General features: G+C 24.5%; 13 protein-coding genes across 13 annotated transcripts, besides 4 other annotated features; 6 read left to right on the forward strand and 7 right to left on the reverse strand.

Moving 5' to 3' along the window:
- Positions 1–604: part of a repeat region that runs on past the window's edge.
- Positions 428–664: a repeat region.
- A 9-nt stretch (positions 665–673) lies between these two features.
- On the reverse strand, positions 674–2,685 carry EHI_091450 (cysteine protease, putative; the record flags this gene model as incomplete). The annotated part of the gene is made up of 2 exons (XM_645308.2): positions 674–2,317; positions 2,377–2,685. 2 exons carry the CDS (start codon positions 2,683–2,685, stop codon positions 674–676), a joined length of 1,953 nt encoding a protein of 650 aa, XP_650400.2.
- A 252-nt stretch (positions 2,686–2,937) lies between these two features.
- EHI_091460 (TFIID subunit, putative) lies at positions 2,938–4,303 on the reverse strand (the record flags this gene model as incomplete). Its single annotated transcript, XM_645307.1, has 2 exons — positions 2,938–4,107; positions 4,172–4,303. The coding sequence occupies 2 exons, from the start codon at positions 4,301–4,303 to the stop codon at positions 2,938–2,940; spliced, it is 1,302 nt and encodes a 433-aa protein (XP_650399.1).
- Positions 4,304–4,443: 140 nt separating this feature from the next.
- EHI_091470 (uncharacterized protein) lies at positions 4,444–5,216 on the forward strand (the record flags this gene model as incomplete). Its single annotated transcript, XM_645306.2, has 2 exons — positions 4,444–5,080; positions 5,131–5,216. 2 exons carry the CDS (start codon positions 4,444–4,446, stop codon positions 5,214–5,216), a joined length of 723 nt encoding a protein of 240 aa, XP_650398.2.
- Positions 5,217–5,329: 113 nt separating this feature from the next.
- EHI_091480 (uncharacterized protein) lies at positions 5,330–5,677 on the forward strand (the record flags this gene model as incomplete). The annotated part of the gene is made up of 1 exon (XM_001914037.1): positions 5,330–5,677. One exon carries the CDS (start codon positions 5,330–5,332, stop codon positions 5,675–5,677), a length of 348 nt encoding a protein of 115 aa, XP_001914072.1.
- Positions 5,678–6,162: 485 nt separating this feature from the next.
- Positions 6,163–6,362: a repeat region.
- Positions 6,169–6,330: a repeat region.
- A 755-nt stretch (positions 6,363–7,117) lies between the features above and the next one.
- EHI_091490 (uncharacterized protein) lies at positions 7,118–7,898 on the forward strand (the record flags this gene model as incomplete). The annotated part of the gene is made up of 3 exons (XM_645303.2): positions 7,118–7,165; positions 7,216–7,404; positions 7,458–7,898. 3 exons carry the CDS (start codon positions 7,118–7,120, stop codon positions 7,896–7,898), a joined length of 678 nt encoding a protein of 225 aa, XP_650395.2.
- A 52-nt stretch (positions 7,899–7,950) lies between these two features.
- Positions 7,951–9,849, reverse strand: EHI_091500 (early endsome antigen 1, putative; the record flags this gene model as incomplete). Its single annotated transcript, XM_645302.1, has 1 exon — positions 7,951–9,849. The coding sequence occupies one exon, from the start codon at positions 9,847–9,849 to the stop codon at positions 7,951–7,953; it is 1,899 nt and encodes a 632-aa protein (XP_650394.1).
- Positions 9,850–10,303: 454 nt separating this feature from the next.
- EHI_091510 (PH domain containing protein) lies at positions 10,304–12,268 on the forward strand (the record flags this gene model as incomplete). Its single annotated transcript, XM_645301.1, has 1 exon — positions 10,304–12,268. The coding sequence occupies one exon, from the start codon at positions 10,304–10,306 to the stop codon at positions 12,266–12,268; it is 1,965 nt and encodes a 654-aa protein (XP_650393.1).
- Positions 12,269–12,388: 120 nt separating this feature from the next.
- EHI_091520 (uncharacterized protein) lies at positions 12,389–14,143 on the reverse strand (the record flags this gene model as incomplete). The annotated part of the gene is made up of 1 exon (XM_645300.1): positions 12,389–14,143. One exon carries the CDS (start codon positions 14,141–14,143, stop codon positions 12,389–12,391), a length of 1,755 nt encoding a protein of 584 aa, XP_650392.1.
- Positions 14,144–14,250: 107 nt separating this feature from the next.
- Positions 14,251–15,255, reverse strand: EHI_091530 (BAR/SH3 domain containing protein; the record flags this gene model as incomplete). Its single annotated transcript, XM_645299.1, has 1 exon — positions 14,251–15,255. The coding sequence occupies one exon, from the start codon at positions 15,253–15,255 to the stop codon at positions 14,251–14,253; it is 1,005 nt and encodes a 334-aa protein (XP_650391.1).
- A 705-nt stretch (positions 15,256–15,960) lies between these two features.
- Positions 15,961–16,845, reverse strand: EHI_091540 (uncharacterized protein; the record flags this gene model as incomplete). The annotated part of the gene is made up of 3 exons (XM_645298.1): positions 15,961–16,158; positions 16,207–16,335; positions 16,381–16,845. The coding sequence occupies 3 exons, from the start codon at positions 16,843–16,845 to the stop codon at positions 15,961–15,963; spliced, it is 792 nt and encodes a 263-aa protein (XP_650390.1).
- Positions 16,846–16,925: 80 nt separating this feature from the next.
- Positions 16,926–17,357, reverse strand: EHI_091550 (uncharacterized protein; the record flags this gene model as incomplete). Its single annotated transcript, XM_645297.2, has 1 exon — positions 16,926–17,357. One exon carries the CDS (start codon positions 17,355–17,357, stop codon positions 16,926–16,928), a length of 432 nt encoding a protein of 143 aa, XP_650389.2.
- A 176-nt stretch (positions 17,358–17,533) lies between these two features.
- On the forward strand, positions 17,534–18,693 carry EHI_091560 (uncharacterized protein; the record flags this gene model as incomplete). The annotated part of the gene is made up of 2 exons (XM_645296.1): positions 17,534–18,046; positions 18,097–18,693. The coding sequence occupies 2 exons, from the start codon at positions 17,534–17,536 to the stop codon at positions 18,691–18,693; spliced, it is 1,110 nt and encodes a 369-aa protein (XP_650388.1).
- A 155-nt stretch (positions 18,694–18,848) lies between these two features.
- On the forward strand, positions 18,849–20,130 carry EHI_091570 (heat shock protein 70, putative; the record flags this gene model as incomplete). Its single annotated transcript, XM_001914038.1, has 2 exons — positions 18,849–18,861; positions 18,980–20,130. 2 exons carry the CDS (start codon positions 18,849–18,851, stop codon positions 20,128–20,130), a joined length of 1,164 nt encoding a protein of 387 aa, XP_001914073.1.
- Between the last annotated feature and the right edge of the window lie 1,926 nt (positions 20,131–22,056).

Below are 22,056 nucleotides of genomic sequence, written 5' to 3' on the forward strand. Positions count from 1 at the left end.
TGGATGAAAAGAATGAGAAGATCAAGGAAATGATAAAAGAGACTGGAACAAGAAATTGGAAAAGTGTAAAAATCACAAGGGAAGAAGTAGAAGCAACTATAACAAGATTACCAAGCTGAAAAGCACGTGGAATAGATGGTATCCAAGAATACTACTGGAAGAGATTGGTGGGTGTGAGAGATAAGACAGTGATATATTCAATGAATGGATAGAATTACCAGAACTTATTCAAAGAGAAATGGTTACAGGAAGAACCATACTGATATACAAAGGAAATGATAAGAAGAAAACAGAAAACTACCAACCAATCACGTGTCTGAATGTAATTATGAAAGTGTTCACATCAATCATCAAATATAAAATGGAACTACAACTCATGGGAAATGAAAAGAAATATCAAGTAAACCCATGTCAGTATGTAACAAAGAGAGGAAGCATACTAAGTCTGATTGAAAGAAATGAAAGAGAAGCAAACAGAACAAGATACTTGGAATCATTCTACGATATCAGGAAAGCATATGACACAGTTAACCATAACTGGTTAGAAATAATATTAAGATACTTCAAGGTGGCATTTAGAATCACAGAATTATTAAAAAGTATGTGCATAAGATAAAATAAAAAGAGAGAAGAAAGAATACAAAAAATAAATAAAAGAAGTTAATATGTATAATTATAATAATGCATTTAATAATAATGACAATGTGATAAATATATAAAGAAATATTAATGCTAAAAATGAATTGATTTGGCAATCTCCATTGTAACTGAAATAAGGAAGAAAACATTCAACACAATTTGGAGTTGTAATATTACAAAAACGACAATTTTTTTTACATACTGATGAATAACACTCCCCATTTAATAGAGTATAACCAACTTCGCATAATTCACAAAAAGTATTTGAACTATCACAATCAATACATTTATCTTTACAAGTACTTACACAAGAATATTGATTTAGTCGATAGAACCTTTTACATGAATAACATCGTTGTGATTCTCTATCACATGTCTTACATCCAACAGGACATAATACATTACAATATCCATTAAGAAGTTCAGACTTATCTTTACATTTAATACAAGTTTCATTGTATGGATCACAAATCTCACAATCATCAGTACAGTTGTATATACATTCAGTCCCATTTAATATATATGAAGGTTGACATGAAGTACATTCAAGAGTTTCTCTTTCACACGTTTTACAATATTTTGGACATTTTATTACACATTTACCATCTTGTAATATTGCATTATTTTTACAAGAAAAACATTCTTCAAGAGCTTTATCACAAGTTAAACAATCATCAGGACATTCTCTTGTACACATTCCATTTTTGTCTAATCTGGATAAATAACTACATTCAAGACATTTACCAGTTTCTTTATCACAATCAATACAATAAGAATCTCCTTCACAATAATAAAATTGAATAATATAATTTGTTGGTTGTTTTCCTTCTGGTTGAGTTCCAATTCCACAAGAATTAGTCATTGAAATTTTCATATAACCTTTGTTATCTTCTCCCCAACCGTTCCACCAATTTTTTATAATAAGATAACTAGAATTATTTTGAGTACCATAACCAACAACAACAATAGAATGAGAAGCAATAACTGATTCATTTTTACAATGTTCTATATCTAAAATTCCATATTTATATCCTTGAATTCCATTAAATAATTTTATAGAAGAAACAAATGGACCATATACTAATAATAATGATTTAAATTGTTCTGGTTTATTAATTGAGCCAAACTCAATAATATTTTTTACTAATCCATTAGGATGTTGAAGAAAACATTTTTCATGTTTACATGAAAGATATTGTGATGGTTCTAAACTAGAACTTTCATTCTGAAAATATACATAAGGAAAATCTTTTAATATTTCTTCAGTATCTCCTCCACAACATCCTTTAGCTTCTGGTGAACAATCAAAATATAAATTTGTATTAATTGATGCACTTTTTAATGTTTGATTTTTATAAGAAATAAATGCAATTTCTTTTGCTGCAAATGCATAACAACCATCACAACCTGACCAATAAATATCAGTACAAAAGTCATCAGTTTTCATTGAATTAGAATTATTTAATGTGTATTTTCCACATCTTGAAAAAGATGCAGGAGGATCAGTTATTTGAGGAAGGATTGGAGGTGGGAAGATTATTGATGAATTTTTTAAAGACTTTGGATTTGAACAACCAATTTCCGAAAGGCTTTTATCACTTAATATAGTTATACCAAATACAGCAGTAATATTAGAAGAAGATAATGAATTAAAATATCTATATATTTTAATTTGTTCCTATTTGATATTATGAATATCAGTTTAATGATAATTTGAATATAAAACAATTTACAAACCATAAAAATATTTTTTCTATAATTACTTTCTGCTGTAGTTGAATAACTTTTATTAAAATATTTACAAAAGTTTTCCCACAATATTTCATCAGGTAATTCTAAATTAAATTGATCATCATCATTGTCATTTGTATTATTTAAAAGATCTTCATTAATATTTTGTATTTTAATATTATGTTTTTGTATTTCTTGTAGTTCATTAAAATATTCTGAATAATTTATTGAATGAATTAGTGATGGATAAAATGTTTGTTGTGCATAAGTGTAAATAGAAAAAAGTAATATCACTTTTATTGTTATTTCATTCATCTTTAATTCTGAATAACTAAAATTATAGTTCTTTTATCTCTTTTTTTATGTTTATTGAAGTTTTATGAAATTGCTTCAATAAACAAAAAAAGAAGAGGAATGACATTAAAAACAAAATTTATAATTTCTATTGAATAACATAAATATTATTTTATAGTTTTTTTAAATTTATTTTTTTTTAATAACAAATAAAAAAAAAATAGTTAAAAAATGTTAATTTAATTAATAAATCAATTAAATTCAGAAAATTTATTACAGAGTAATATTTTTTATATCTGGATCTACTAAACTTGTTGGTACTATTACATCCCCAAATATTTCATGAAGTGTTTTAAATGTCTCATCAATATTAAATTCATCAGCAACTAATTCTTTCTTTTTATCTCGAAGTTCATCACAAACATTTTGTTTTGAATCCATCATCATTTCTTTCATTTTTTCAGCAAGCATAAATGCAGCATCAAAAAGTGCTTGTAAACACATTTTACATTCATTACTACTTCCAAGATATCTCTCTTTTAATGATTTCATTGCTGGAACTAATAAATGATAAACAGCACGTGGTCCCATTGCAGTAATACCAACAATTCCCCCATATTGAGTTGTTAAAGGTTTTGTTGCATCAGTAATAGCTTGTAAATATGTTTGAAGTAAACGAGCATGAAGACGACCATATTTTTCTGAATAACGATCACGTAATTTTTTTACAATAGCAGCAGCTTGAACACGAATATTCCAATGATTATCATAAGAATTTGTGCCAATTTGTTTTGTTACAACTAAAGTTAAAATAACTGGGAATAATTGATGTAAATAAGGTTCAAGATTAATGTTTTGATTTTCTCTCATAGCATTTACTAAAGACAACATATTAGCTAATATTTCTAATGAACCAAGATTAGCCAATGTATGATTTGAAATGTATCTAATAAAATATGGTGTTAGTTGTTGCAATCCAGAATCTGTTCTTACACTATCTAAACATTCATCAATTTTTTCTTTATTATTAGTGTTAAGAATTTCTACAACCATATCATAATACATTTGTAATTCTTTACTTAATGAATGTTGAATTATTGGTTTTGTTTCAATAGTTTCTTCTTGTTTTTGTTTTTCTTGAACAACAACTGATGGATTTTGAGGAATTAATGGTTGAACTCCTTCTACAGTTAACCAATGACATCCAACATTAATATCACGTGGAATATCTGGGAAAAATTGACAATGAACAGCTTCATTTAATCCAATACTTTGTTCTTGTCGTACAAACATTTCATGATTAGAGGGAAGTCTTTGATAATATAATGGAATTGATGGATTATATCCATAATATGGTTCGAGTTTCTTTAATTTTAATGCAGAATTAATGTCTTGAATTGTTAATATTTTACGTTTAGAATGTCTCATAAATTTAGTAGCTTCCTATTCATTTGTTAGTGATACACTTTATTAAAATCATTACCATAAAATAATTATGTAAGCAAACATTGAATAATTCACTAATTGAATTTTCTGCTTCTTCTGAAATTAAATTAATCATTTCATCACTCATTTCTTCGAATCCATTTGCACTTAACATACTTTTAATAAAATCAAGAGGTATCTTTTGCGAAGTCATATGATCTACATTTATCTCTTTTCACTTCTTTTTTTTTGTTATATTCATTCAAATGTTTAATTAATTAAAAAAAAAAAGAATTATTGTTTTAGATTAAATATCTTAAAATATTATTAAATAGTCCAAATTGCTTGTAAAACATGGGAATCACTCAGTCAATTCCTTTTGAAGAACAAATACCTAATACCCCTCCTACAGAAATGGAAGAAAATCAACCTGATGTTCCATTAGTTAATGCACAAATTAAACACGTTGTGTTATATTGTATTGATAAAATGACATTACATGTTAGTAATGGTTTTCTTCATTTTTTAATTGATTGTGCTATAGAAGCACATCTTGAAGCATATACAATGGTTGAAGGTCAAAAAAAAATTTTAGAAACAAAAGAATTACCAGCTCAAATGCAACAAGAAGTGTCAATTCCAAATATAAGTAATATTTTAGCATTAACAATTGACATTACAAAATCAGTAAATGCTAATATTCCACTTACTGAATATATTTTGATTGATTCTATCTCTGTAACTATTTTATTAACTAGTGAAGTACCAAAAATTTCTAGTCAACAATTTCATATTGGTGATGTTACATATAACTCATTTGATGTATTTGGTGTTGATAGTGATGATGTTACTGGTACTGATAATCTTTGTGTTATTTGTACAACAGATCCACGAGAAATATTATTATTACCATGTAGACATATTACTATGTGTGCTGGATGTTATGAAGAAGTTAAAGAAAGAACACACCAATGTCCAATATGTCGAACTCGTTTGTTACATTAATAATAAAATTATTATTTAAAGTAATTAACAACATAGCAATAACTGCAGCAATTAATTTTTCAAGAAAGTCTGTTACACCAAAAGATGATGCAACAGAAATAGAAATTGTTGATACTAAATGATCTTATGAACTTTGTTGATTCAAAATCTCTTTTTGGTTTGGTTTTAAAGAATCAAAAATTTAAAGAAAAATTTAATTGGTTAAAAGAACTGAACTTATTATTTATATAGTCATATGACTGCAAACCAATCTAAGCCAATTGATTCTTTTGAATATCAAATAAAATTAATTGATACACAAACTGAACTTGAACATACACGTGCTATTGTTGCACAACAAGCTAGTGAAATTCTTCGTTTAAAAAGAAAAGAGTCTAAGGTTATTGACTTAGAAAAGGAATTAAATCAGTTAGAACTATTTATGAAAAAAACAGAACAACAAATGAATGATATTAATTTAGGAAATGAAAATGATAGACAAAGACTATTAGATGATTGTCAAAAAGTTAAATTATTTTTTGAAGCTCTTCAAAGCCAAGTAGATACTCTTCAGTCATTAGAAAGTCTAACTAGTTCTGTATAATTGAAAATTAATGTTTAAAAAAAAAATAAACTTAAAGAAACTGGTAGTATTAGAAAAGAACAATATCTATTATTTTAATCAAGTGATTTCTTATTTTGAAATGGAAGTGTTGGTTTTGATAATTCATCTAATTGAGGTTTATACTGAACATAAAGAAAAGAAAGAATAGAAGTTGGGATTGTTAACACAAATATACCTACCATTATATTAAAAGCAAACATACATCCAATACTAAGAATGATAATATGTACTATTATAATTATAAATAATAATTTGATAATATCCATCTTTTATTGTCAAAATTAAATTATTTTTTTTTAGTTCTTTTTGTTTTTGTAAAGAAATAGAATTTCTTTGTTTTTATAATTTTAATCACTAATATTTTGTATGTAAATTATCTTATTAGTAATGTTTTAATAAAGACATTTATTCTTTGTTAATAAATAATTGTTATTTACACATTTTTTATAAGTTGATTTGTTTAAAAAAAAAAAAAAAAAAAAAGGTCAATTATTAGATATATCCACAATTGGATTTTCTTCATACTGAGAAGTGATTATTTCAGTTTCTTCAATATGCTCTATTGGTGTAATAGAGTTCATTTCTAGCATGCTCGCATTAGATTGTTCTTCTTCTAATGTGCTGCCAGAATTTTTTTTATAAGTTGATTTGTTTAATGAAAAATTGAAAAAAAAAGTATTTGTCATATAATTTTCTTCATCTGTGTTATTTAAAATTTGTTGGTTATAAATAAAAAAGTAAATGTATTTCATATCAAAAGTATTTCTTTTTATTCCTCATTAATAACAATAATAAAATAGTAATAGTCTCATAATAAAATTGGTTTTTAAATATTTTTTAGAGATGTTTAAATGATTATTTGGGAAATGAATAATTATAAAAATCACAATTAGTATTTATTAAGTAATTATGATATTCGTTTTAATGTATAAATATCTGTCTTTTGATTCTAGTATTTCATATATTTATATTAATATTATCTATTAATAATTGAATAAAAAGAAGAAAAGTTCAAATAATAATAGTTATTGTATATGTTTTTAATTAAATTCATTGTTAGTTAATTGATAGAAAGAATGTGAATTAATAAAGAGATTATTTTATTGTTATTCTTGTTTAATTGATAATTAATATTAATAACATTTTATATTTCATTCAAATACAAATTTATATAATCATGAATCATAAAAAAAGTTATAAGTATAAATAATGAATAAGTTATGAATAAATATGTTTATTGAATCAGAGATAATTAAAGTGAAATAAAAAACATATTTATCAGAAAGATAAATAACTATAAAATAATAATAATATTATTATTTTCTAATTAGAAATTATGTTTTTGAAAAAACAAAAAAGAAAGAAAATAAAAAATGAAAAAAATAATTAGAACTGTAAAATAATTATTTCTAAGAAAAAATGCCATCAACCAAACGTGCATTTTCAACAACTAGTATTTTCTTATTTGTTTGTTAATACTTAGAAACAAGAAATTAAAAATGGACTTATAAATTTAGACACTTGGGACTGTAGGATTATTAATCTCAGTTGTATTATTTGTGTTATTAAAGAATTCAATGCATTTTATTCCAAGTGGAATAAAATGGATTCTTTCATTTAGTATTTGTGGTTCATCAGTGGCATTAATTACATCATTAATTGGAATATATAGTGGATTCCAATTAAAGAAAATATTCATATATATTGTTTGTTTTATTATTTTTAACATAATAAAAATAATTATTAATAAAATAAATAGTATATTGGTGGATGTGTTGTAGTTACTATTCTTTTTCTTGGTACTACAGTAACAAGTTTTATTGGAGTTGCATTTCCTGATTGGAGTTTAACTCATTTTTGGAATGGTTTAAATTCTGATCAAAAAGCATTTACTGAAGTTGCATATAGATGTTGTGGATGGAAGGCATATTCTCAAAATGATTGTGCATATTATCCAATTCCAGGAGAAGTACAAGCACCATGTTATGCTAAATTATATTTTCCATATAATGGATTTATTATTATGACATTAATTCTTGGAGCCCTTGCTTCAGTCATGTGTGTTTCATTTATTGGGATGGCTGTATATTTCATTATTACATTTAAAGTAGGTAATGGCTCTTCTTCATCTGCAGCTTCTAAAAAGGATGATGATTATCAAAGAGTTGTCGATGAGTTTAGTGAAAACATTGAGGAATAATACAATCCCCTTTCATCTATTTCTTAAAACAAATGTTTTTTCAATTTACTGTTTAATTCCATTTCTTAAATTCTTGAAGAATATGTCCATTTTCATCTGTTACTTCTCCATTATGAAAATGTATTTTAATAAAACCTTCTACACTTGCTGTTTCACCTTCTAACCCAATTAATTGAATTGGGATATCTCCAAATAATTTTCTTACTCTCATTTTCATTTCTAATCCTTCTTCTTTATTTGTACAAACAATAATAATTCCTTTTGGTTCTTGTTCATCAAATACTTCCCAAAAATCATTAGTCTTTACAGTGTTAATAAGCCATTTTATTATTTGTTGTTGTTCTGGATTATTTTCATTACAAATAATATGCATAACTTCTCCTTCTTTTAATTCTTTAAAAATTAAATCATTCTGACTTTTATTTTGAATAATTTCTTTTTCTTTTATTGCTTGTTTTCTTTCAAAATTTTCTTTAAGATTATCTGGGTCTATAACTGATGCTTTTGGTCTTGTTTTTAATGTTCCACTTCCTTTTGTTTTACTTTTTGATGTTTCTTTATAAACACTTGTTATTTTATTTAATACACCAGGATTTATTTCTATTGTTTTTTTAATATCATCATTTCCTGTATTTTGTATAGATGTTTTCATTGTTTTTGAATTTGATTTTTTTATTTTATGTAATTGTTTTCTTTTTGGTTCTGGTTCTTTTGATGAGTTAAGACTAGGCTCTGAATGAGTTTCTAATGACTTTTTTCCTTTGGACAATTTTTCTTTTTCTTCTAATGGAGGAGTTACTACAACTGGAATTGTTGGTTTACTTGAAAGACTACTTTTTGATTTTGTTTTATGTTGTTGGTCTTTTGGAGAAGATAAAACAAATAATAATGGTTCTGTTTTATGTTCACCTTTTTTTTTCTTACTTTCTGATTCTAGACGAGGGGTTTTTTGTTGAGATTGGAAATAATTATTATTTGATAAATGAGTATCTAATTTAGGAATTTGAGTATCTGATTTTTCTACTTGAGATGATAAGATACAATCTTTATAATTAATTACAGTTGGTTCTGTTTTAGATTTTGTTATTTGAGTTTTTGGTGATAAAAGGGAATTTAATTTTTTATTAATATCTAATAATGAAATTTCTGTTTGAGTTGATTTATTCTTTAATATAGAAATATCTTCTAAAATTTTTGTATATTTTTCATCATTATCCATAATAGACATTGAAACTTTCTTTTTTACATCAATTAATTCATTAGCACAAGTATTAGTTTTTAAGATACATTCAGTTAATCTTTTTTTAAATATATCATTTAAATTTTTTTCATTTTCATTTGAATTATTTGTAACATTATGTATTACATGAATTTTATTTTCAATTTCATTTATTCTTTTTTCAATTACTATAAATTTTTCTTTTATAAAAGAGTTTGTCTGTTCATTAGCTTTAATCTTTTCTTCACATTGAATAATTCGAGATATTAAGTCATTAATTATTAAATCTTCATTTTCTATTTTCTTTATTTCGTTTTGTGGAAGTTTTTTTTCATTTAGTTTCAATATCATTTGTCTTAAATCACAAATTTGGTTCATAACATTTTCTAATTTTTTGTTATATTCTTCTATGAGAGTTGCTTTAGTTTTATTGCTCAACGTATTTCCTTCTATAAGAATTATTTCTTTAATAATTGTTCCTAAAGTGAACTTAATTTTATAATTTGTTTCAATTGGTTCAATAGAAATGATTGAACCTATTGACTTTATTCCATCAGGATCAGAAAATATTTTAATTGAATTTGAATAATATCCACCACTCTTTATTAACTTATTTTCAGCTTTCATTTCTACTATTAATTCATCAATAAATCCTGTTAATCCTTGTTTTAATGTAAATAATACATGAAATACTATTTTATTGGTAGTAAACTCAATTTTTCTTTCAGTCATATTTTTGATTTTGTTTAAATTATTTAGTAATTTACAGTTTTTAGATATTTAACATTCATTTGATTCTTTTTTATGTATCTGATTAGTATCATCAAATTACCTTTTTTTTTTTATAGAAATGTGAATTTTCTGAAATTCCAAAAAAAAATCTTTATTCAAAAGAATTTAAGTATTATGACTAAGAAGACACTTTCATTATTTGAAATTATATTTATTAAAAAAAAAATAGATTGGTGAGTGAAAGAGTAATCAATGAATGGAAATTCATCAAATAGAAAGAAATTTGGATTGGAGTAAAAAAGAAAAAAATTAAAAAAAAAAGAAAAAAAAATAATAAAAAAAGAAAAAAAAGAAAAAAAAAATAATAAAAAGTTAATATGAAAAGAAGATAGAAATATAAAAATAATCATGAGAATTGAACTAAAAAATAAAAAGAGGTAAATTTAAGAGAAGAATGGCAGAAAATGAAGAATTAAATGTTTCAGTTATGCAACTCCAACCATCAATATTTGAGGCATGGGCAAAAAAACAAGGAGGTTCTGTAAAAAATTGGAAAAAGAGATGGTTTGTATTAAAACCAACAAGACTTTGGTATTTTAAAGCTAAAAATTCAACAAGTGCACAAGGATATATTGAACTAACACCACAAACTACAATTCAAGAAGAAACTGGAATGAACGTACCTGGTAAAAAATTTTTCTTTAGTATAGATTCTAGAAATCAAAAAGGAACAAGAAAATTTATATTTTGTGTTGACAATGAAGTGTATTTAAGAGAATTTTTAAAAAGAATTTTCGACGCTATTCATGCCCAACAACAACTTAATCTTCCTAAAACTACTTCTGTTGTGCAAAAAGTGGAAGAAATTCAATTGGCTCCAATTAATGTTGGTGGTTCTCAACCAAGTTCTTTAAATACTACACAAAACTTAAATAATTCTATTCAGTCTAATACTTCTATTCAACAATCAAATCTTCAACAAAATAATCAACTAATTTCTTCTTCACAAGAAAAATCTACTCAGTCTCCTCTCTTGGATAAACCTCAAACTCAAGCACCAAAACCACAGAAAAAAGCTGGTTGGGTTGTTACTCGACCAACTATTTCACATGGAAGTATTACACAAACACAATCAAGTGGTGATAACACTTCTTTACAAAATGGGAACGAAGAAAATAAAATGCAAGTACAACAAGAACTGGAGGATATTCGTCGTGTAGAAGAAGAAAAAAGAATGGAAAAATTTAGACAGCAACAAGAAGAATATATGAGGATTCAACAAGAAGAAGAAAAGAAACGTATTGAAGAAGAAATTCAAAGACAAATGGAAGAACAACAAAAAGAAGAAGAACAAAAAATTCGAGACCAACAAGAAATGATAAGACAACAAGAAGAATTACTTAAACAACAAGAACTTCAACAACAATTAGAAGAAGAAGAAAGAAAGAAAAAAGAATTAGAAGAACAAGAAAAGATGAAACAAATGAATGTTATTATAGATGGAAATAATAAAAAAGAAAATAGTTCAAGTTCAACATCTGATTATGATGATGGAGAAGATACAACATTACAAAATGTTATTTCATTTGTTCAAGCATTTGAATGGATTAGAGAAAATGCACAAGAATTTGTTCAATTATTCTATGATAATATTCCTAGAAGATCTCCTACTCATCTTTCAGCATCAGTTAATCCAACTGGAACAGAAATATTTTTAAGATGTACATCACCATTATCAGAATTAAGAACTGTTATAGAATTTTTTAATCAAGTTGGATCACCAGAAGAACAAATAGAAAAAATGAAAACAGAAGCAGGAAGAAATGGAGTTTTAGCAATTGAAAGTTGGATATCTTTAAGTGATAAAGGAGGATGTGATGCTGGATGGAATATTATTGCAGAACAAGATAGTTTAGATGTAATTCAAGATATTTCTGATCCATCAGAAATAGATAGTGTTGGTATTATTAAATTATGGTGTGAAACTAATCATGTTGATTATGTACATCGATTTGGTAGAGATATGGGGGATCAACCACCATATAATACAGAATTTTGGATGGATATTCCATCTAATGAAATAGAAATGATTCAAAATGCAGCTACAGCATTTATGTTCCCAGAAATACCAAAAGAAGTATTAGACTCATGTTTAGGATCACGTGTAATGGTAAAAGTAGTAACAAGTGAAGATGGCTTTGTAAAATTCTCAGTTATTATTGAGAAAATACAAGAACAAAATATAAAGAATTGTATTGAATTATTAAAAGAAGATCCAACAGATGTATTAAATTTACAACAATTATTAAACATTAAAATAGAAGGATTTGAATATACATTCTTAAATGAAGGATTTGGATACGATGTTTATAATGAAGGAGCTAAAACATCTGTTGTATTCAGAATGGGTAGTTTCTAAGAAAGATTTAAAAGAAATTCAATACATTTTTAAGTTTAACTCAATCAATTTTTAGTTATTTCAAATTATATGTAAAAGATATATGATATTTAATTAAACAAAATGAAAGAAGAAATGAATTTATTTCAATACAAATCGATTAAGTTCACTAATGAAGTTTTTAAATGAATTTAATTCATTATCATCTAACATACAATATTCTAATAATTCATTCCCATTAAAAGGAATGATTAATTCATTCAAAATAAGAGGAAATTGTATGTTATATTTTAATGAATTCACTAATATTCCAACTTGATTTCCTTCACAATGAATATTTTGGTCATCAGTAAGAATAACAACTCTACCAAAATTAAGAAAAACAATTGCAGAAGCTTCAATTTGTTTAATTATTTCTTTTTTTAATAAAGTATGTCTTGTCTGTGGTTGTTGATAATTATTAGTAAAGATATAAATAATTGGATTATAAATGGAATATAAATAATATGGATCAAAATCAAAGAGAAGATGTTGATATAATGCTGATAATTGTGGATTAGCTTGAGAATATAATGGAGATGTTAATAAATAATTACAAATTTTTAAAAAAGTTAAAAATTGATAATGAGGAGTTGATAATACTGTTAAATAACGTTTTAAATTCTTTTTTAATTCTAAAGGATCTGGAAGATTATAAAATAATGATTGAATAGATGCTCCAATAGACAAACTATTATAATATTCTATAACTGTATTAACCATTATAAATTTTATTGTTTCTATACAACTACATTTAAATGAAAGAGAATTATAATCTAATGAATCATTATAAATAAACTGCATATATAATACTGTTTTTTTATATTTTTGTTTCTCTTTGAAATAAATAGAAATATTTGAATGACTTTTTGGAGTTGTTGGTGCTAATGAAAATATAACTTTTTTTTTAGGAAAGGATTTATCATTAAAACTTTTTTCAAATGTTGAGTTGATTATTTGTATTTGAGATGGATATAATATTGTTAATGTCCCACCATTTGTTCTAGGCATTTCAAGATCATTTATTAATGAATTGATTGAATCATCAAATGTTTGTGATGTATGTCTATCCCATGTATGAAGAGATCCACCATTTATTCTAATATAATGAAGAAGAATTGGATAAATATCTGATTGATATTTATCAGGAAATACTACATGAAGAGGAATGGATAACTGGATTGGGTAAGGAAGTTCTTTAGCGTTTGTATTTATAAATGAAACTAATTCTATTCCATGAGTACAAATTGTATTTATTAATTGAATACATTTACACCATCCATCAAGACATTGATGTAAATGAATTAAATCAATAAAAGGAAGGTTTTCATTAAAATTTGATAGAATAGAATCAACCATAGATGGTGTAAGCCATAAAGATTCAATATTAAATGGTAATTCATTTATTTCTTTTAAACCAGGAATTATATTAATATTCATTCTTGTTCCATTTTTAATGTAATGAATTGAATTTTCATTAAAAAAAATACATGCCACTTTATATCCTTTTGAACTAATTTGTTTAATTGTTTTTTTAATCATTTCTTGACATGAAACAATTTCTAATTGTAATGATATTAAAAATATGAATTTCCTTTCAGTAGAAGAATGTTGTATTTCTGTATGAATAGTTGCTTGTGTTTTTGGGATATTTTCTATATTTTCATTAATTCTTCCACAATTACAACAAATAAATGAATTTCCATTATGTGTATTATAGATATTATCATAATATCCACATTTACATTGATTTGGTTGTATTGATGATTGTTCATTAATAGGGTATGGAGTAATATGAATTGTGTGTGGTAAAATATCTTTTTGTCTATAAATGAATTGACATGATGTGGTTATCATTACTTCTTTTTTATTTCATTTAGTTCTTTTTATATTTTTTATTTTTTTATTAAAAAAGTTTTTAATTAAAATTAACCATAAGTATAGTTAATTATCTTTTCTTTTGTTTAATTAACGTAATTAGATGGGAAAATACCTTTTACTCCATTAAGTTCTCCACTCCACCAATCACCTGACTTCTCTAATACAGTAATGACATCTCCTTCTTTAAAAGACAACTCTCCTGCATCTACAGCAGTATAATCATAAAGTGCTGTTACAGTTGAAAATTGATTTGTTGGTTGAGTAGTAGTCATAACTGGAGTAGTTGGTTCTGTTGGTTTAGTTTGAGTAGTGAAATCATCATTAACAAATCCTCCTAGGTCATTATTTTTCTTAGCACGAACATTTTCTAAAACAATCATTGATTGTTCATTTGGTGTGATTGGAATTTCTTGTTTTAAATCTACTTCAGGAATTGATGAAATAATATTTGGTACTTTAGTCCAAATTTCATTTAATTCATTAATATAGTCTGTGTAACTCTTCATACAATTAACACAAATTTGTGGAAATTGTATTTTGACTTGTTCTATACATTTGTTTATGTCAGTAACTATCTCATTTCTCAAATAATCATAATTGTCTTTAGCTTCATTATATCGAGTCTCTGCTTCAGCTAACCCATTTTGTTTTTCTGGTGCTTTCTTAGCAATTGATTCATATTTGTCATGAGCTGCATCCATATCTAATCTTCTTTGTCCTAAAGTTTTAGTCCTTTTTTCCATAATAGTACATGCCTCAACAAGCCTTTGAATTGGTTCAATTACTTCCTCTTTAATTTTCATACCATATAAATGACCTTTCATATCTATTTCTTCAAAAATACTATAACATTCTTGACAACAACATCCTTCTCCTAATAAATCTTTTCCATCTTTCATTGCTTGCATATGACAAACAGTTGATGATCTTCCTGCATCTGGTAGTTTTGAATATGAAGAACTAGCTTTCTTTAATTTCTTAATAGTGTTTTGCAACTCAATTTTTAATTGATTTACTTCATTATCTTCAGTCTTTTTAGAAACTCCAACAATTTCTTTAACTCCTTGGAATGATCTCTTAAAAAACATATTATTTCTGGGTTTTAAGTTCTTACCCATTTTTAGATGTTTATTATTTCGTTCATCTGTATTTTCATTTTATTCTTTTATTTATCTCAATCCTTCTTTAATCACTTCTTGTTATCATAGTTTTTTCTTTTCAATTTTTATGAAGAAATTTTGATTAAATACATTCTTTCTTAATAATCACAAACAAAAATCCATTAATTAAGTTTATTATCTTTATATTTCATTAATACATTTTTCTTTAATTGATTTATGGATTGTGTTTCTTACTTCTTATAATATTTTTATGTGTTTATTTTCTCAATTTTGTTTTTTTTTGTCCTATTAAATATTAAATTATTATATCTTGTCATTACCTTTTTGTTTTTTTCGGGAATGTATATTGTTTTCTTTTTATCATTTTTGGATATAACTTTCCCAGAAGTAGAAGTTAAGCAAAAACTCTTATTTTTGGAAAAATACATTGAAAAAAATAAAAGAATTTAGGTAAAGAAACTACAAATAAAAAGAATAAAAAGAATAAAAAGAATAAAAAGAAAGAACCATTCAATTAAGTTTAGGAATAATCAACACAAAAAGACAATAAAAAATATTATTTGTAGTGTGAATAAATTAATGATTACTTAGACATATAAAGTCAATTATGTTAAAATAATTCACTTTGAAAGAGGAAATAAAAAACAATAACAAAATTTTTAAAGAAAAAAGTTATTCAAAATATGCTCCACAAGTTGGACAACGACCTTTTTGCTTTTCACAATAAATTCCAAAACAAGAAGAACATACATACCCATGGTCTAATGGTTTTTTACAATGGAAACACCATAATTTCCAATCAATTGCAGGTTGTTGATTTCCAGTTACTCGAATTATTTTTTCAGTGTCACAATCAGAAGTATTATTACTCTAATAATTAATTGAAATGAAAAAAGTATCTTTTTGAATAAAACAAACTAATAACCTTGGAAAGAGGGATTGAAGTGTAGCAGTATTGTAAATTCCATTTGTTAAGTATGAAGCTTGTTGACAAAAAGTGCATCTTGTTTCAATTACACTTAATACAATTGTATCAATGGTTGTTTTCTATTAAATAAGTAATTAAATGATGATTAAAATCATTTAACAAACAATTCTCTGAGCAGCAAAAACACAATTCATAAGAGGAATAAATTTTGGTGAACTTTCAAATGGAGTTGATACAATAATTATTTTTTTCTGAATGTCTGGTTGAAGTTTACCATCTTTATTAATTGTTGTGAGGGCTAATGACATAGCTGATGAGAGATTTGGTTCATTGACAAGGAATTTATCATTTAATACTTCTTTTATTGCTTCTGCTATTGATATAGTTAATTCTCCTCTATCACTTTCTTTTACAAATACACTTTTACCAGCATAAACAATTATAAAAATTGATGAATTGTCATGAATTTCTTTTAAAACTCGGATAAATGAATTTATTATATTTACATATTCTCTTATTTCTTCAACATTTAGTTTTCTATTATTATGAACAAAGAATGTTGCATCAAGCAATATTCCACAAATCATAGGTAAACTTTGTTTAATCAGAGTAGATTGTTGTTTTTGCATGAACCAAATGAATCATTTAATCTTTTTTTAATTAATTTTCATTTTTTTTTATTCACTTATCATTATTTATTATTATTAATCTAAGTAATTGGTGGTAACGAAATTTCTTCAACGCCTCGTTCAGTGGCACTATTAAGTTGTTTGTCTGTTTTTTCTTTTTCTTCATAAGAAGGAAAAATAACTGGTGGGAATGATGGAGCCATTGGAAACATAACAGGTGAAAAAATTGTTCTTTTTTCATGAGGTTGGGTTGGGTATTCAGGTTGAACAAATGAATCTGAACAAATAAGTTCTTCTTCATAATGTTTTTTGGACAAATGAAGTTCCAATTCATTTCGAATTAAATATAAGAGTTGAACTTCTCTATTCATTTGAAGTTCAACCATTTCAAGTGTTTGTTCCATCGTCTTTAATTTCTTTTCTACCAAATTAATTTGTTGTTTTAAATCTGTTTTTTTTTCGGTTGTACAATCCTCACTTTGTTTTTGTTCTTCACTTTGTTTTCTTTTCATATATTTTTCAATCTTATAAGCTCTTAACTAGTGTAGTCTTTCATTTCAATTACATTAATTAATCTTATCGAAAAGAAAGTATTTTGTAAACTTCAAAAAAAAGAGGAGTTTAGAAAAAAAATAAAAGAATAATAAAAACTTAAAAAAAAAGAAAATCATTAAACTAAATTTTATCAATGCAATACAAATTGTTAAATCTATTCCAGTTACCAGAACATGCTTTAGATATGGTATTTTCTAACTTAAGTAATGAAGACTACATAAAAATGGTTGAAGCTTATGAAGACTTTATACCCCAACAAATGTCATTATCAAGATTAAAAGGTATTTTTGGTGAGAAGATTGAGATTGAAAAAAAATTAGAAAACCGAGGATGGCATTACCTTATTCGTAAACTTATTAAACAAGCTCATCCACAAGAGTTGGTTTCTAATATAAGTGACAATAGATTTTTTACTGTATCTGGGAGAAAATACTCTCCTACAAGTGCTAAACATATGAATTTGTGCACTCATATTGGTCAATATCCTTTTGGTCCAGAAAAAATGGTTGGTATTATGACAAACCCAAACAATGAACGTGTTATTATGGAATCAAATATCTATTATTTTGAAGTAACATTTGATAAAATAGATAACCCATTTGAATATACTTTTGCTATTGGACTTTGTCCATTACATTATAAAAAAGTTTGTTTATATTCTTAAATTAAACTATATAAATAAGAGTCATTAAATAGGATAAATTCATTGGTTGGGAAGAAAATTCTATTGGATATCATTCAGATGATGGTAAAATGTTTTATAACAGTCCAAAAGGAAAGGCATTTGCAAAACCTTATGGACAAGGAGATACAGTTGGTTGTGGATTTGATGTTTCAAATCATATTGTTTTCTTTACAATAAATGGGGTTAGTCTTCCTCTTATTCCTGTTAAAGAAAATGCTTTTTACCCTGCTATTAGTTTAAGAAGTTACAAAGACTTTACTATCAATTTTGGAGAAGAACCTTTTAAATATGATGTTTATCATTTTAAAACAAAAGATGAAGTTAAGGATGGTCATAAAGACCAAAGTAGTGAACAAATCTTTGATAAATCAAACTTGCTTTTCAGTTCTAAAATGTTAAATCACTTCTTAAACTCAGAAGATGAAAGTTCTGGTTCAAATAGTTTCAACCCAACTAATTCAAAATGTGAAAGAATGAATAAAGACGAAATAAGTGAAGATGGAAGCAATAGAGATAGTTCTGATAATGAAGGGTCTGAGGATGAAGAATTAGAAGAATCAATAGATGAAGATACTGATGAAGACACAAGTAGTCTTTTCTCTGAATAATCAGTTCAGTATTATATAACAATTTTTAGTCAATATTTTTGTTTTATAAAACAAACAATTTCATAAGTCTTTAAACCAAAATTTTTCTTTTACGTTTGATTAGAAGTAATAAAATAACAACTACAAAAGGAGTTTAGAAAATGAACTTAAAGTAAATGAGTTTAACAAGTTATATTGCTTAACTAAATAACACAAAATGGTTTTCATTCTACTATCCATTGAAACTATAATATCTTGTTTTAATGGTTAAATTTATAATAGGAAATTGAAAGAAAATATAAGAAAGATATTAGTGGGAATGCACGAGCTGTTAGAAGATTAAGAACAGCATGTGAAAGAGCAAAAAGAACATTATCAAGTGCAAGTGTTGCTAATATTGAAGTTGATCAATTATATGAAGGAATTGATTTTTATACATCTATTACACGAGCTAGATTTGAAGAAATCAACATTGATTTATTTAAATCAACTATTGGACCAGTTTCAAGAGTATTAGAAGATGCTAAAATAGATAAAAGTAGTATTGATGAAGTAGTATTGATAGGAGGAAGTACAAGAATTCCAAAAGTCGTTGAGATATTAAAAGAATTTTTCAATGGGAAAGAACCAAATAAAAGTATTAATCCAGATGAAGCAGTTGCGTATGGAGCAGCAGTACAAGCAGCTATATTAACAGGAACCGGAGGGAAAGCAACAGAAGATGTGTTATTACTTGATGTTGCACCACTTACACTTGGAATAGAAACAGCAGGAGGAGTTATGACAGCATTAATTCCTAGAAATTCAACAATTCCAGCAAAGAAATCCGAAATATTTTCTACATATGCAGATAATCAAGCAGAAGTATTAATTCAAGTATTTGAAGGAGAAGCATCAATGACAAAACATTGTAATTTACTTGGAAGATTTGAGTTAACAGGAATAGCACCAGCACCACGAGGAGTACCACAAATCGAAGTTACATTTGACATTGATGCAAATGGAATATTAAATGTAACAGCAGAAGATAAAAGTAGTGGAAAGAAGAATAAAATTACTATTACAAATGACAAAGGAAGATTAAGTAAAGAAGATATTGATAAAATGATAAGAGAAGCAGAGAAATATAAAGCAGAAGATGAAGAGAATAAGGCACGAATTGAAGCAAAGAATCAAATAGAAAATATGTGTTATTCAATGAAGAATAGTATTAAAGAAATGGGAGATAAAATAAGTGAAGAAGATAAGAAGAAAGCAGAAGAAATAATAGAAAAGAATTTAAAATGGGTTGATAACAATCAAAATGGAAGTAAAGAAGAATATGAGAAGAAAAAGGAAGAAGTTGAAAAAGAAATTGGAGAGATTTATTCAAAAATAACTCAAGGAGGAAGAGGATTTACAGGAACTAGAAACACGGAAAAAGAAAATAAAGGACCAAGGATTGAAGAAGTTGATTAAATAAAGAAGAAAAGAATATGTACAAATAATAAGAAAAGTAATTAATTAAAATCATTTGGTTAATAAATAAAATAATAAAAAATATAATAAAGAATAATAAAATAAAAGTATTTTAATTAAAATAATTTGTTAAATTCATTAATACTCATTTGTTAAATTTTCTTTTATAACAATAATGAATATTCAAATTGTTATGTTAACTTAATGAATCATCAAATGATAATATTCAATAATGAATAGAATATATATGAATATGATATAATTGTAATACATTTAATTTTATTTAAATGTATTAATAAAATCATTCATTAATTGAAAATAGTAAGACAGTAATAAGTTTATTAACAATATTAATTGTATAATAAAGATATTAAAAATATATTAAATGTATAATATTAGATTAATGAATAATAATTAAATAATTAAATACTTTAGAAATATTAATGAAATTCATTTCATACTTTATTATTTTTCATTTTAATATTGATATTAATATTTTATAATATTAAATGTTTATTGTTTATGTTATTTTGAACATTATTTATTTCATTTGATTTTTGATAAATTTCATTTATTTTTATTGATTTTCAGACTCATCAAAATACTCTTTTTATTCATATATTTAACTTTATACGAAATAATAAATGATAGATTATATTTTTAATTTTGTGGTAAAATATTATATTTATTCAATTTGCATAATTATAAATATTACCAATATTAATATATTTATTGTTGAAGTTAAATTTAAATAGTTTAGTTGATTTCATTTGATTATATTATTCATTTTTATTATATAATTATCGTTAAGTAATTTAGAAGAAGTACTTTTATTAATGTTGGTTATGAAATTATTAATCCATTATCTAAAATTAAATTATGATTTATATCTATGAATTTGTTGTTTATTAAAAAGTAAAAATAATAAGTAAGATATTAATATAAAAATATAGATATAATTATATTGAATGAAATTTAAAATAGTTATAAAATTCTAGGATTAATTGAAATTATTATTTTTTAGATAATCAAAAATAATTAATATGGTTAATTGAAACTATTTAATAGAAATAATAATTGAATAATGTTTTAGTTCAATATATTGATGATGAATAAGAATCAAAATGGTAATTCTTATTTAAGGCAACGAAAAAAAGCAAATAATTGAAAAAGAAGAGAATGAATGATATAAAAGAATAAAAAGAAAGTAAAAAGTAGAAGAAGATGAAGAAAGAATAAAAGTAGAAAGGAGAGAATATAAAAAGAAAGAAGATAAAGTGTAATAAAACAAAAGAGATGATAAAGGAAGAAAAGAATGAAAAAAATAAAGGATGCAAATTTTATTGAAACAAATAAAAAAAGCACAAAATTTAATGATGCAAAATTTAATGATGCAAAATATTTAGCAACATATTTTATTGATGCAAAATATTTTGAAATAAAAATAATTCATCATTTGATATTATTACATTTGATAATAAATTATATTATATATTAAATACATCATATTTCTTTATTATTTATCTTTCTTTTCTTTTTATTATTTCATATATTAAATTATTATTCATTCATTTATTATTTATATTTCATTTATTTAATAAAATGAAAATGAAATTGTAAAATATCAATCAATTAAATATTCATGAATAATAATTTATTAATATTTAATAATTGAAATAACAAATAATAATGTAACAATAATGATATATTCAATATATTCTTTATTTGATTTGTTCAATATTAGATTATTCTATTTCATTATCATTTCATTGTCTTCATTATTTTATTTCATTATTTCATATTCATTTATTATTTTTTAAAATCAAATAAACAATAATATTGATATTTATTCATCATATTCATTTAATATAATAAATATACAAAACATTTCAGAATAAAGAATGAATAATTAAGAATGAAAATATT

This window comes from Entamoeba histolytica, genomic scaffold (assembly GCF_000208925.1).
Source record: "Entamoeba histolytica HM-1:IMSS scf_1104750517695 genomic scaffold, whole genome shotgun sequence".
NCBI lineage: Eukaryota > Evosea > Mastigamoebida > Endamoebidae > Entamoeba > Entamoeba histolytica.